This window comes from Molossus molossus, unplaced genomic scaffold (genome assembly GCF_014108415.1).
Source record: "Molossus molossus isolate mMolMol1 unplaced genomic scaffold, mMolMol1.p scaffold_m16_p_3, whole genome shotgun sequence".
Lineage (NCBI taxonomy): Eukaryota > Metazoa > Chordata > Mammalia > Chiroptera > Molossidae > Molossus > Molossus molossus.
The window spans coordinates 52,554,056-52,569,883 of record NW_023425366.1 but is presented as its reverse complement, the minus strand read 5'-3'; the positions used below and the strand labels follow the sequence as shown (position 1 = coordinate 52,569,883).

The 15,828-nt window shown below is 33.9% G+C and overlaps 1 protein-coding gene across 1 annotated transcript in view; it reads left to right on the top strand.

Moving 5' to 3' along the window:
* Window positions 1-7,494, top strand: part of TBCA (tubulin folding cofactor A) — a 72,161-nt gene extending 64,667 nt beyond the window's left edge. Inside the window, exons 3-4 of the mRNA XM_036280794.1 lie at window positions 5,105-5,191; window positions 7,224-7,494. Coding sequence (XP_036136687.1) covers window positions 5,105-5,191; window positions 7,224-7,304 — 168 coding nt within the window. The 3' untranslated portion in view covers window positions 7,305-7,494. The remainder of the gene's footprint in view (window positions 1-5,104; window positions 5,192-7,223) is intronic.
* Window positions 7,495-15,828: the final 8,334 nt, after the last annotated feature.

The following is a 15,828-nucleotide window of genomic DNA, read 5'->3' as shown; positions in this document are numbered from 1 at the left end:
AGCCAAACTGGCCAGGGCTTATGTGTTGATCTTACTATAACCTGCGACCTTACTGAACTCACTTAGTAGCTCTAGGAATTTTTTCTGTAGATTCCTTCTGATAATACATAGATAGTGTATAGACAATCATGGTCACATTTGCAGATAGAGACAGCTTTATGCCTTTTAAAATTATGTCTTTTTTTTTTCTTTGCCTTTTTGCTCTGGCTAGATCTTACAGTATTAAGTTGAATAAGAGTGGTGAATGAGAGTTGGCATCCTTTGTTCCAATATCAAGTAGATGGCATTTAATCTTTTACAATTAAGTATAATGTTAGCTGTAGGTTTTTTATGTCAGAGGTCTTTTTTAAGTTGAGAAACTTCCCCTCTATTTCTAGTTTGCTAAATATTTTGTCATGAATGGGTGTTAAATTTTGTTAAATGCTTTTATTATGTCATTTGAGAAGATCCAGATGAGTTTTCTTTGGCCTGTTGATACTGTGGATTACATGGATTGATTTTCAGATATTGAATCTAGCTTGCATACCTTCTTGATCACATGACCACAGTGTTTAATTCTTTTCATATGTTGCTTCATTCAATTTGCTAATATTTTATTGAGGGTTTTTGCATCTTAAGTTTATGGGAGATAATCTGCAATTTTTTTTTTGTTTATACTGGCTTTGTCTAGTTTAGATATCAGGTTAATTCTAGTCTTATAAAATGAGTTGAGAAATATTCTCTCTTTTTTCTTGAAAAAACATCGATGTTTCCCTCTCTCTCTCTTCCTCTCTCTCCCTCCCACTCTGTCTGTACAAAAAAAAAAAGGAAAAATGTCCTCGGTTGAGGATTAAAAAAAAAAACAAAGAAAAAAAAAAACACATAACAATCAAAGAAAGCAAAACATAAAACAGGACAACTGAAAAAAATCATTAAACTCTTAGAAATTAAATAACATATTTCTAAATAACCCATGGGTGAACAAGAAAGTCTCAAAGGAAACAGAGAAATGTACAGATAAATGCAAAGAAAACATAATATGTCAAATTTTGCAGGATTCAGCAAAAGCAATGCTGAGAAGGAAATTTGTAGTACCAAACACTTACATTAGGAAAGAAGATCTCAAATTAAAAATCTAAGTTCTTAGTTCAGTAACTTAGAAAAGGAAGAACAAAATAAACCTAAAGCAAGCAGTAGGAAGAAAACAATAAAAATAAGATCAGAAGCCAATGAAATAAAAAACAGGAAAATAACAGAATAATCAGTGAAACAAAGAGCTGGTATTTTGAAAGAAAAATTGACAAACCTTTGTAAGAGTGACAATGATAAAGTGAGAAGGCACAAACCACCAATATCAGTAATAAAATAGAGGATACCACCACAGATCTTGCAACCATTACAAGGAGGGAAAAAAAGATTATGAACAATATTACAAAACTGTTCATAAAGCTCATGAATTTAACAATTTAGGAGAAATAGAACAATTCCTTGAAAACTGCAAATCACTAAAACTCAACTGATAACCTGAATGGTTCTATAATCATTAAATAAACTTGTAATTAAAAAGTTCCTGAAAAAGCAAATCACTAAAACCCAACTGCTAACCTGAATAGTTCTATAATCAAATAAACTGAATTTATAATTAATTTTATCAAATATTTAGCTGATGAATTTAGACCATTTATATTTAAAGTAATTATTGTTATTGTTGGGATTTAAGGGACCACCTTACTTTTGAATCATGGGATTCTTCTTATATCCTTCACCATTCAGTAATAACCACAAACACAAGTCAAATTAATTTCTTCCTGTTTGAGAGAGGATTTTCCAAAAGTGAGTATTCCAAGAAGCCCAAGAAGCTGCAAGATATATTAAGATCTAGCCTCTGGTCTTCAGTCCCAGATTCCCACCTCCACTACATTCCATTAATCACACAGGCCAACCCAAATTCATTGTGGGAAGTGACTGCACAGGGGAATTCCAGGAGGTGAGGATCACCGGGAGCCATAGTGAAGACTGGCTACTACTACTACCACTAATTCACATGCTAATGTTGAAATCAGAGTCATGGGCTGTAACTCAGACCCTATCAACTAGCTAATCACTCTAGGACTTGACTTTCTCATCTGTAAATTGAGACTGAACTAGATGACTACTTATGTCCCTTCTGACTCTGATTCTCCATCTGTTTCTCAGTCACAGTATCTTTATATATTTTTTCCTCCACTTTATTGAGGTATAATAAATAGACTGTTTAAAATTGTATATATTTAAGATGTGCAACCTGATGATTTGATATACATGTACATTGTGAAATATTCACCACGTTCAAGCTACTTAACAAATCTATCACCTTACATAGTTTCCATTTTTTGTTCTTTCTTTTGTTGTCAAATGGATTTCTTGATGTGTATTAGCACATTACCATTTTACCACCATATAAAAGGAAATATTTAACCATTGTTCAGTATCTCTGGACTTCTTACAACTCAGTTTGGCAAACTAATGCAGTTAGTTATCATTGGTTCCAGAAGCAGCTAGTATCCAATATTGGAGTGTTTATAGATTATCATAGGTATAGCCAGCCCTGGGTGAATGATCTGGATCATTAAAGAAGCTACAAACCTTATCCCAATCAAGTAATAGTAAAAGAACTTAACATTAGCCAGATTGTTTCACAGAACTCTTCTTTTGGGGGACGTGGGATGAAGATCTGACAATTAGGGCTTCCCCCCCAATTTATATGTTTGATTTTAAAGGAAATTGATCATATTTTATTTCATTTGTATATTCATTGTTATAATCTAAGCCTTGCTAAGCCTCCCCTAACTTTCATTTTACCTGAATGACTTCCTCAAAAAATCATAATTTGTTTTTAAAACAAGACATTAGTAGGACTGCATCCTGTTGTGTTCCCCTAAGATTCCCTGTACCTCCCAATCTATGTCAAGATCCTAACTTAACTTCAGTCTTGTCATAGTCAGTATTAGAATAAACTGACAGTTTATTCATATATTTTAAACAGAGGCACTGTTCATTTGAGTGACTACCTCCCAAAGGGAACACTTTGAAAGGTAATACTCATTTAGTGTAGTGAAAGTATTTTGAAAGTGTCTTTACTATATAATCACACCCTATATACTGTCTTTTAAAATTATTCCTGACAATTGTAATTCACTGTTACAAGGTAAAGCATATGATTTATGGCCTTGGTAGAAATGTGGTTTATGGGTTCCAAATCATTGTCATCACTATACTGGAAGCCTTTGGCTCCCTGTGGCATGGTCTAATAGAGGCAGTGTCAAATGTTTATTTTTATGTTTATGCTCCTATACTGGATTGGAAGATGGAGACCTTTTTTTCTTTCTTTTTTTATCTTTGTATCTGCTCTACCTGGCGTCCTGCAGCTATATAGTAAGCTTCTTGAATGAATTGAAGCTGGTGTACAGGAGAGACTGAACTTTGGCCCCGTGTAGGTCAGAGTCCCATTTTAATAAACTAACTGATGATTCTTATTCTGTAATAATGGATAAAATAATAATGAATAGAAGTCATTTTAGACAGCATTGTTTAAAGTTTATTTCAGTGACAACTTACTAAAACTTTTAAAAAAGTTTATAAGTACTGTATACATTTTGGCTTATCATGTGTTTCACCCAAATTTTTCATTTTGTTTAATTTCTATAAGCTATTCTCAAGGGAAGTCCATAGAGGAGGAAATATGAATTGCTTACCCAGTGAAATGTGCCTGCCACAGATTTTTCACATGTATTCAAGCTAACCAGATAACAAAATAATTTAGTGCAGCAATTAAATATCTAGGCATAGTGTGCTTAGCTGTGAGATAAAGTCATGATTCTACATTTGAAATTTTCAACCTGTACCTTATTAGTAAAAGAATTACAAGTTCAGCAATAGATTTTCACTGAGAAAATGTGGATAGAGGGCATCCTTGTATATTATAATTCTGATATTTTTTATAGTGTGATCTATGACAACTGTTGGGGGGAAAAAGAAGGTACTGAGGCTTATTAAATACAATATAAATACAGTATAATTACCATTAAATTTTGTCATTTTATTTTATTTTATTTTATATGAGCTAGATAACAAATCTTCTTAGTAAAAGTTCAGATTTTGTACCCCTGTAACCAAAGGTATTTTACCAAACATGAGTTTTTGGAAATACATATTTAAATGACCTCCTGTCTTTTTCTGAGAATAGTTTAAGGAAATAAAGCTTCCTCCTTACCTTAGGTAAAAGACTTATTTGAGGTCCAATATCTGAAACTAACTTATTTACCCTCTTATTGACTGGGTTTCCCAGTCATTGATTGGATTTTTTTTATGATTTTATATGTTACAGTCCAGCTTTGAATGATTTTAAGCCCAGAAATATCTGCTGAAATAAATATTCCTGTGTTTAATTCTGTAGTGTCTGTCTTCAGGAGAAATAGGCAGAAGTTCTGATTCAGAGGGGTGCCAAGTTGGTAATTTGGCTCAAACTACATGGGGAGAATAATCTCCCTCCTAAAATGAAGCACAAGGATAAGTAATAACTTTTTATGCATGATAAGCATCAAAAATATGAACCTGCTGGTCTTTGCTTTTCATTTATCTTTACCTCTGTCTTTCAGTGAGAACCTCCTGCAGTGTGCACACGATGTGATCAATAACTCAATAACTTTTTTCATGCAGTAATTATCTCCATGTGATATTATCTGAACACTGTTTTTCTTTATTACTCAAAAGATGCAGGAGATATTTATATAACCAGCTGATCCCATTTTGGATAAAGGTGCTTTGTGACAGCAGGAGAAATAGTTTATTTTAAATAGCCTTTTAAAATAAATGCTCTATGAAAAGCATTTCCAGTTAATTTTCACTTAGCACAAAAAGGTGATTACCAAAAAGGTTTAGATCTAAAACTTGTACTTTGTATATTTTACAGTGTGATAGTCATTCTAACGTCTAATAAACACAATTTAAATGAAAATATTGAAGTGTTTTACATATCCGTAATTTTTTTCTGATTTCTCTAAATCACTTTAGATATTTACAGAGTTGTAAGCTAAACACATAACTTCTACCATTTCTGCATGTCTCACAGAGATTCTTGTTATAGGCAGAGATCCTGCAAGAATCCCGGATGATGATCCCAGATTGCCAGCGCAGGTTGGAAGCTGCATATACCGATCTTCTGCAGATATTAGTGAGTAAAGACTTCTCTGTCTTATGTTTAAAATTTTTTTCAATCTAATATATAAAAGGCCAAAATTTTAAATATTTTATACTGAAAACTAGTTGGTGACATACTTTGTTCACTTACCCTGTGTACACTATTTTTAAAAATAGTGAAGGGAGTTTAAATTGTGTTTAAGGTATGCCTCCAGTAAAAGTACTGTGCCTAGTATGTTTATTCTATTTATTTAAACTTAATTAAATATATTTGAATTAACATGGTAGGTATTCATATTACTAATATTGTTCCCCAGTATCTTGAATTATTTTATTTTCATACATAAAGATATTTTTCATACATTATTGGAAATTTTAGAAGATTCAGATGTTTCAAATGAATTTGGACCATAATAAAAAAGATCTGGAATTCTTTCAGATTCTAACGTAAATTAATTTGAGAGAAAAACAAACCCTGTAATCAGGCAGTCCTCTCATACTAACTTGGAGCTGGATAACACTGTTATTATACTTGCTTTATAAATGCCTTGTGATACAGTGTAGAGTCATTTTATAAAAAATTCTAAGAATAATTAAAAGTGGTTTTATTTATTTCCTAATAGAGATAGAAGTAAAAAACTATATACAAGCCAGTTGTTACTGTTGTTTGAAGATAATTTGATGAATTCTGACATTTACTAATCTCCTTTTATATTGATATATCTTGAGCTAATATTAATCACTATCTACACAGCTGTTTCCTGATTCATAGTTGTTTCCTATATAATAAAAATAATTTGAGACTTTTTCAGGATGATTTTATGTATTCTTTGAAAGAGAATGAATGATATTTGTTCTCCTACCAAAATAGTATTAGAACTAAATCTGGGGGTGGGGGGGTGGGGGTGGGGAGGAAGTGTTCACATTTTACTTTAATATTGAAACAGAACTCTATATTTACGGAACCTTTTAAAGGCAGGATAACTTTCCTTAACAGCCAAAAATGAAGCTATGATTTTGAAATAAAACATCGATGAAAGCAGGAAATAATTACTCAATTAAAATACTCTCTGAGACAGAAACATCGTCTCTATTTCTGACAATTTAAATGATTTTTCTCTCTCATGAATCTAGTAGCTAAGAAAATAATAGAAATTGCTTAAAAAAATAGTATTGTCTTTGGATGATGAATTTGAAGATGTATTCAACAATATCTCTACCCTCAAAGAGCTTATATTTACTGACAGAGAACAAAGACATGTTTAGGTGTAATACAGAGTTTTAAGAAATTCTTACCTATAGTCTGAATTGAGAAAATTCTTATTCCTTTTGCTTTGAGTTTTATATTAAGTAAACACACACACTTTATTCCCTCTGCTCTGTAACTGCTTGTATATCTTCCTCTTTTATTGACCTGACAAGAATTACTGACCATGGCTTTATTTATTTATTAAAAACCAAGCAAAATTTCCTGTGCATAATAACTTACGTGATATTATTTCTCTTATCTGTTACCACTACAATATATTAGTAAAAGTTTCCTGTATAAAGTATTGAGGAAAAATTCAGTTTTTAAATATCAGAAAAGATGTTAGTATTTTGTTTCCTTGTAGTAGGGTGTATTATGCTCATTAATAAGCAGGCAGTTCAGTTTTCTATTCAAAGATTGTACTTAACTGTGGTGAGACACAGTAGTCTTCTTTGTCATTGTGAGTATTTGAAGGATTTTTTTGGCTTAAATTTTATCATATATGTAACACATTAATAAGGCATCATTATGCCTTTTGTATTGTGATGTGTTGACAAAATAAGAATAAATGTAAGATTTTTTTTAAAATTACTTAATGTTAACAGCTTTACATGATCATGCTTTTCACTTATGACATGAGACTACACAGTGAGTCCAAACCAAATCTATTTCTTCTCTTACCTGTAAGATGAGGCTTGGGATCCTTTTTCTTTTAATTTTTGAACATTTTGCATTGTTGGTTTGTTATATTTGCGTAAAAATATAAAGTACTAAAGTTTGAGACGGATAAACTTCCTTTTATTATATTTCATTTCAGGAGAGTGAAAAGGAGTTGGAAGAAGCTGAGGAATATAAAGAAGCACGTTTAGTACTGGATTCGGTGAAGTTAGAAGTCTGAAGTTTTTCTGTATAGGGTGCTTTTTACAATTAATCCTGGGATTCATTCCACAATTTATTATTTTTGACCACTGCTGTGTGTTCAAGTAGTATGAGAATGTTTCTTTTTATGCAGTTGCATATATTTTTCTTTGCCTAATTTAATGTGTCAAATAAATGAATTCGTCTAATAAAAGTGTTTATTTTATACTCTTTTACAAAATATTTTAATTAACATTTTACTATTAAATCATAGACATTTTGACAGAATTAAAATTTGTTGGATTCTATTTGAAGTCTAAATATTTTGCTTCATTAGTGTGGTTTGAGTTAAAAACAGGATAGATACCATTTTTTTTTTAGATAAAAATCCAATTTTTCTGTGTGTGGAATTTATTACTTTTATTCACTGTTGTACCGAAAACAATTCTTGGCACAGGAAGAATAAATAGAAATAACACATATTTGAAAAAGAAAGAATACATATTTGGTGAATAAATGATGAATTAACATTAGTATTGAGTCCTAATTTTCTTCAACATAAAAATCCAAATTATGAGCAGTTTATTCTGAATAGGGTACAATTCCCTGATAAGAAGAGAAGAACCTCTCTGTGGTTAAGGCCTCACATATTCATGCCTTCACGAGGAAAATCTAACATTTTCATTACTATAAACTAATTGGAAACATTTAATTTTTTTCCAGAAAGACAGATTTATACAGAAACCAACCATTCAGAACTTCAAATAAGATTCTTAGGAACAAAAAAGAACTGATTTATATTTTAAAGGAATAATGTCCATTGCCCATTGGTGTGCTGGCAAATGTTTAATGGCTCTTCAAGGTGGGAAAGGAACCTCTCAGTTGTAGCTTTTGCTGGTTTTTCTAATATAAATTCTATCACTGGGACCAGTTTCAACCTACTAATATGACATCACTGGACACAGAGTTGGGAAGATAGGAGCCAGCTCCAAAATATACTAGCCATAGCCAAACCTGGGTAATCTTTGTTAACTGGAAAAGGGCATTGCTGTATCACAAGATATTTGTTCAATACAATTATAAACCCTTTGCCTAACCATTGGAGTTTTTTTTTTTTAATTTAATAATTTATTTTTGTTACAGATGTTTCTCCTTTTCCCCCCACTCACTTCCCCTCTCTCCCCCAACCATTGGAGTTTTTTTCCAAAAATATGTAGCAACTCATTTAGTTTTCTTCTATTTCTAGAAAATGTGTATGAGCCTTATATCACCAGCCTAACATGAGCAGTGATCTAATGAACCCAAATAGTAATTATAGCATTTAAACCTTAAAACTGGTAATTAAAAAAATAATAAACTTGAATTTTTGCAGCTATAAAGTACATACTTATAGTGTGGTTGATCTGATTTTGGAAGTTGCAAATGATCACTAGAAATCAAAACATTTACTGAATATGTCAAAAACATTAGAGAAGAGGAAAATAATATTTTTTCCTAATGTTATTTATAAAGGCTACTCTTGTTTTAAAGCACAGAATGTATCACTTATAAATCTTTATACATGTGGAAAATTACTTCATCAGAGAATAACATACATCAGAACCATTTCTAAATTGAAAAGTCATCATCTTAAAACATTCCATGCCATTTTTAAAGTGAGTAGAGGAGTGAAGAAATAAAAACTATAATACAATGTGAAATTTTATACTAAGGTTCGATATTAGAGATTTGAGTACAAAGAGAATTGAAAATATTTGTAGATGGAATTATTAAGCACCGGAACAGGTTGGCTTTTTTTTTGTATACATAGTTTTCTAAATTAGGATATCATTTAAAGAAAGAATTACAGTATTTTTTTATTTTTTTTTTATCCTCACCTGAGGACATTTTTCCATTTTTTGTACAGATAGAGTGGGAGGGAGAGAGAGGAAGAGAGAGAGAGGGAAACATCGATGTGAAAGGGACACATCGAGTGGCTGCCACCCGCACGACCAACCAGGGCTGGGGACAAACTGCAACCGAGGTACATGCCCTTAGCGGGAACTGAACCCGGGTCTCTCCGGACTGCAGGTGGACGCTCCAACCACTGAGCCAAACCGGCCAGGGCTACAGTATTTTTTTAAAGTAAAACATCTCATTTCAATCTTTTTCCAAATACATAAATATTGTATGTATTCATAACAAAAGGTTTCCTGACCAATTAAAGCTTGAAGAGAATATATATATATCTCCCTATAAATAAGAGAAGAGTAATACTGAAGGGAGGTTTGTAGCCAGGACCTGAATCTTGTATACTGGAAAAAATTATTGAAAAAATATTTTCAATTCTCTTTGTATTCAAACCTCTAATATTGAACCTTAGTATAAAATTTCACATTGTAATTATAGTTTTTATTTCTTGCTAAAAAGTAAGGTAGATAAAAAGAAATATATCTTTATACAATTCCTGTCCCAACTATAGATTTTATACTGGATCTCTCTTCAGGTACTGATGAAAAGCAGCAAGAAGCTTAACATTCTCTGAAGGCTTATTCCAGGGAATTTTTGACACATTCCACTTAGTTTTCATGGCCAAGAGGCACATTAAGTTAAGAACAGTTGTAAGTAATTCAGCATTAACTTTTTTTTAAGCTTTTATTTAAAACCTTACATCTGTATAACAATAGGTAGAAATTTCCAAAAGTAATGTTGCCTTTTTCTTCCCACTGCTAACACCTGACTCCCCAACCAACATATAGCAGTTGCTCAATAAAAATTTGTAGAATAAATAAAAAGCAAGAACATTTCCAATTTCTGAAGTGAGAGAAAGAATTCTATGAAGGAAGGATTCCATTATATCACAAACACAATATAGAGTTTGTCACACTGTATAGACCACAAACCACACTAAGAAACATTTTCCACTGTGACACAGTACATACATATGGGGGCCTATATATACATAAAGCAGTAAGTATCCTTAATATGTACAATTCCTCAGATGTTTTTTATTTTTTAATGGATCTTTTTTCATTTATCTTTAGATAGAGTGGGGAGAGGGGGAACATTGATATGAGAGACACACATCAACTGGTTGCTTCCTGCAAGATCCCAACCAGGGCCGGGGACTGAACCGCAACTGAGGTACAAGCCTTTGACTGGAATCAAACCCGTGACTCTTTGGTCCCTGGGCCAAACTGGCCAGGGCCTGTTTATTTTTTTTAAATAGTGATCATGACCTGTTACTGAGTTGTGACAAACACTACCCTCATATAATAATATAAAATGATTATCTTTATAAAAATTATCTCTATCCATCTTTCTGTAAAACTTAGGTCTCAGAGTAGTTGTGTAAGTGAATTTGTACAAAGTTATACATATTGTTGGTATAAAGCATCATGGTAAAGTATAATCACTTTTGTTAGGTGTCCCTTAGACCTTGCACAAACACAATGGCTTTGATAGAGTAGATAGGCAAAACAAAGACATACAAGTGTTAGAATCAAGTAGTAAGCGTAACTTTTTTCTGTAGTTTTCTGTATAGCAAAGGGCACATCATTTCTAAGTAAGAAAGGTCATAGGATAAAGAAATACAAATAGTCCTGGCCGGTTTGGCTCAGTAGTTGGAGTGTTGGCCTGCGGACCAGAGTCCTGGGTATGGTTACCGCTAGGGGCACGTACCAAAAAAAAAAAAATCTTAACAGTGTGTGGAATGAGGAAAGTCCTCCAAATCTAGGCTGTTTTTAATGCTATTAAGAGCATTCCCAAGTTCTAGACTTTTACTTGGACATTCTTGGCTAATGGTTTTCAGTTCTAGTAAATCCAGGTACTGCCCCCAAAGGCCCGGACAGGAGCTTTCAGGCCAGGCTTTTGGGACATCTGCGTTCTGGAGCGATATTAACATCCTAAGAATTAGATTGCCCTTCCTTAGTCCTGTTTTGTACCAGGTGGATAAGTCATTTAACAGATCCTTGGGAAAGAATGGAATGAATAACGAAAGTGGTTAAAACAATATATTATAATATCATTTACTATTTCTCAACTTTCTGGTCAGGAACATTCAAAGCCTAATATTTAGAAATGGTCTCTATGCCTATACCTGTGTATTGAATCACTTCCAAATTGAGCAGTCAAACCTAGTTAATCTAAATTACTTTGCAAACTTCATTACATTACTTGGCTTTTAAAAAATCCTATCAAATTTAATAAGGATATATTCTACAGCTGGTTATCACTTAAATCTTATTTGGTCATTTAGACAAACCAGGGACAGATTAATCCTTCCTTTGATGGCAAGTCAGGGCCTTTAAATGTCAGTGTAAACTTGACATGCATGTGAGCAAGAGCTGTTAAGTATTTGTCATGAAAGGGTTAATCAGATAATTTAGTCCTTGATACTCTTTTGAGTGCTTGAGCTGGAAAGAAATTGAATGGTTTAGAAATGGTGCACTATGAAACAAGTTATAAGTATTAATGTACTTGAAATTTTCAAGAGTGCTTCATATAAATCTACATTGCACTCCACTGTTGGTCTTACTGCTCTTATAAAATGAGAGATATTTGTTCATGTATTGGCCTGTTGCACAGGAAGGTAAAATTAATTTGTTCCAGTTACATCTGCACTTTTGTGCTTTCTGTTGACTGCTGGGTAGTTGACAAGGTACATGTATGTCACAAGAGGTTAATATTTTTTATGCACAAAGAGCTCTTTCAAATTAATCAGAAAAAATCCCAGTATATTAAAAAATAAAATAAAATAGACAAAGCATAGAAACACACAGTTCACAAATGAAATGCAAATGGAGAGTTTTAAATTTTCACTTCACTAGTAAATTCAAATTATAAAAACGAAGCAAAATTATTTTTAATTTATTGATTCGAGAGAGAAAAACATCTACTTGTTCCATCCATTTATGCATTCATAAATGGCTGAATCTTGTATGTACCCTGACCAGGTATCAAACCCGCAACCTTGGCCTACTGGAACGACTCTTTAACCAACTGAGCTACCAGGCCAGAGCATGAAGCCAAACTTTTAGAGATGAATACTTCTGGCTATGTGATAAAATACTAGCCAATGAGATAAAAGGATAAAATGAAAATACTGGAAAAGAGGAATCATTTTCATATGTAGTTGGAAAGATGTGTATCAGGAAAACATGTCAGAATTAGAAATTAATGAGGAAATTTGAGTGGGTAGTTGCAAGATGAATATATAAAATTATTAGGATTGAATTATGTCCCCCCAAAAGTTATGTTGAAATTCTCACCCCCAATATCTCAGAATATGACCTTATTTGGAAGTAGGGTTCTTGCAGATATTGGTTAAGATAAAGTGCTACTAGAGTAGGGTAGGCCCCTAATCTAATATAACTGACACCCTAATAAGACAATGTGAAGACAGGGAGAAGGCCACATGACAGGCAAGATTGGCATCATGCCACTAACTGCAAGGCAAGGGATACCAAGGTGACACCAGAGGGTAAGAGAAAGGCACGGAACAGATTCTCCCTTAGCTCTCAGGAAGTATAGTTCTGCCGAAACCTTGATTTTGGACTTAGCCTCCAGGACTGTGAGAAAAGACATTTCTGTTTTCTTTTCTTTTTTTAATGCATTACTTTGTTAAAGCAGTCATAGAAATACATAGAATCCAAGAGCTTTTCTGCATGCCAGCAATAACCAAATATAATGGAAAAATAAACCCACTACTGTGAGAGAAGGCATTTTTAAAAATGACCTGTACTACCTGGCTGTTTGGGCTCAGTGGTTAGAGTGTACACCTGCAGATCGAAGGGTCGAGGGTTCATTCCCAGTCAAGGACATGTCTCTGGGTTGCAGGTTCAATCCCCGGCCTAGTCTGGGTCATGTGGGAGGCAACCAATCAAGGTCTCTCACATCGATGTTTCTCTCTCTCCCTCTCTCCCTCTCTTCCACTCTATCTAAAATCAATGGAGGAATAGAATACAACAGGGTTTGGAAAGCGGGGAGAAGATGGAGGGGAATTTTAGAAAATTATTCTCAAATCCAATTTAAAAAATTTTAACAGGTAAGAATGGCTGGAAAGAAAATATGAAAAATAATAGTGATGAGGGATAATTAGCTTCACTCACTATTAAAACTTTGACAAGTTTCAATAAGTAAACATGGTAAAAGAATAGAAGATCAAAGAGAATGGAATCCAGAAGCATATGTATGTGGAAATTTAGTACTATATGATAAAGGTTATTTTAAGCCCCTGGTAGATTAATTAATAAATTATATTGGGATAACTGGCTAAGCCTTTGGGTGGAAAATAAAACGAGATCTCTTTCACCTCTTGCACCAAAATAAATTTCAACTTAGTGAAAAATTTCAATATAAAGAGAAAAAAAATAAAAAGCTAGAAACTAATAAAGAATTGTAAATTTATATCAAGTGAGATGGAAACAGGAAATCTAAGACACTATTGGTGTGAATATTTTAAAGCTGGAAATTCTCCACAAAGTAATATATAAGTGTAATGCCACAATTATCAAAAGTATAGATAGAAGCCCTGGCCAGTTTAGCCTAGTGGTTAGAGCGTTGGCCCGCAGCCAGGAGAGTCCCGGGTTCAGTTCCTACTGAGGGCGTGTACCTTCGTTGCAGTTTGTCCCTGGCCCCAGCTGGGGTCATGTTGGTGGCAGCCAATTGATGTGTGTCTCTTGCATCGATGTTTCTCTCTCTCTCTTCCTTCCTCTCTCCCTTCCGCTATATCTGAAGGTAAATGCAAAAAAAAGAAAGTATAGGTAGAAAAATAAATGGTGAGACTATACAAGAAAATCTTGAAAATGGAGAATTAATAAGGAGAGGGGATACATGTAGGAGTAATGCAGTTGGATATTGAAACTTAAAACTACTAAATTTAAAACGTTGAAGCGAGTATTAAACTGTCAGTCAATAGAATAGAAAACCCAAACCAACTCTAAATTATGTCAATACATAAGTATCGAATAGAGGTGGCATCTCAAGTTAGTGGTAAAGGATGGATTATAAATTAATGGAATAAGGAAAGTCAGTTAACTATTGAGGAAAATTAAAACAGATTTCTATCTCATTCCATACAACAAAATAAAGTTTAAATAGGTTAAAGAATTAAATTTATGTAACAAATATTTCTTGAACCTCTATATTAGCCTGGCACTATTTTGGAGTGGGGATGCAGTGGTGAACAAGACAAAGATCTCTGCCCTGGGGAGCATACAATTCATAGAGATGGACAGTAAATAATAAAATAGCAATACGATGTTCTGTGAATAGAATTAATACAACATGTTTTGATAGAGAGCAGTGGTTCTTAACCTTCCTAATGCCGTGATCCTTCATGTTGTATGTGTGCGTATCTGCATGTGGGCGGACCCGCCTGGAGCCGGATTGAGGAGCGGTTCCTAAGACCATGGGAAACACGTGTTTTCTGATGGTCTTAGGCGACCCCTGTGAAAAGGTTGTGCGAACCCCAAAGGGATCGTGACCCACAGGTTGAGAACCGCTGATATAGAGCGATTAGGTTATCAGGGAAGGGCTTCCTAAAGAGATGGCATGTAAGCTGAGCTCTGAATCAGAAACTCCACAGAGACAAAGGCATTCCAAGCAAAGAGAACAACTAGTAAGAAGCCCAAGGTGAAGGTGCTAGGTGAATTCTAGGAACCCATGGGCAGGAGCCAAGTGAGGAATGGGGAAAGTAGTGGAAGAATTTATAGGGTTTTGTAAGCCTAGGAAAGAAATTAAGGTTTTATTATAATTAGAGTCCACAAAAATGTTAAGCCAGGGAATGACATGGTTTAATTATCATTGTTTTAAAATCCTGTTGCTCTGCCCTGACCGGTTTGGCTCAGCGGTTAGAGCATCGGCCGGCAGACCAGTCTCGAGTTTGATTCTGGTCAAGAGCTCGGTTGCAGTTCAGTTCGTCAGGTCCCAGCCCTGGTCAGGGTCATGCAGGAGGCAACCAATCCATGTGCCTCTTTCACCTCTCTCTCTCTCTCTCTCTCTCTCCCCCGCCCCCTCCCTCTCTCTCTCTGTCTCTCTCTCTCTCACCTCCTCCCTCCCTCCATCCTCCTTCCACCCTATCTGGAGATAAATGGGAAAATATCCTCGGGTGAGGATTAAATAATAATAATAATAACAACAAAACTGTTGCTCTGTAGGGAGCAAAAGTAAAAGCTGAGATAGGCTACTGTAATAGTACAGAGTTCAATGTAAAAAACAAAATCATAAAAAGCTAAGGATATTTTAGTTACTATTTAATCTGTGAGTGGAAAATGAATGCCTAAGCCTAAAAGAAGATTAATAGATTTTGCTAAATAAAGCATAAATGTCTGTTTTTCAAAATAAAACTAAATTACATGATAAACATCAAACTGGGATAGGAAATTAATGATTTTAATAGGAGTTTAATGTTTTTAATATATATTAAAAAAAGAGACAGGGAGACGTCCAGTTTCCACTTCCATATGTAAGAGTCTGAGAGTCACCACTTCATTCTAAAAAAGAACCTGTCTGAGTCCTAGCAAAAACAGTGAGCTTTGTGGTATTTTAACTTACCCTGGCTCCATCCTCTACTCCCCAGCTCT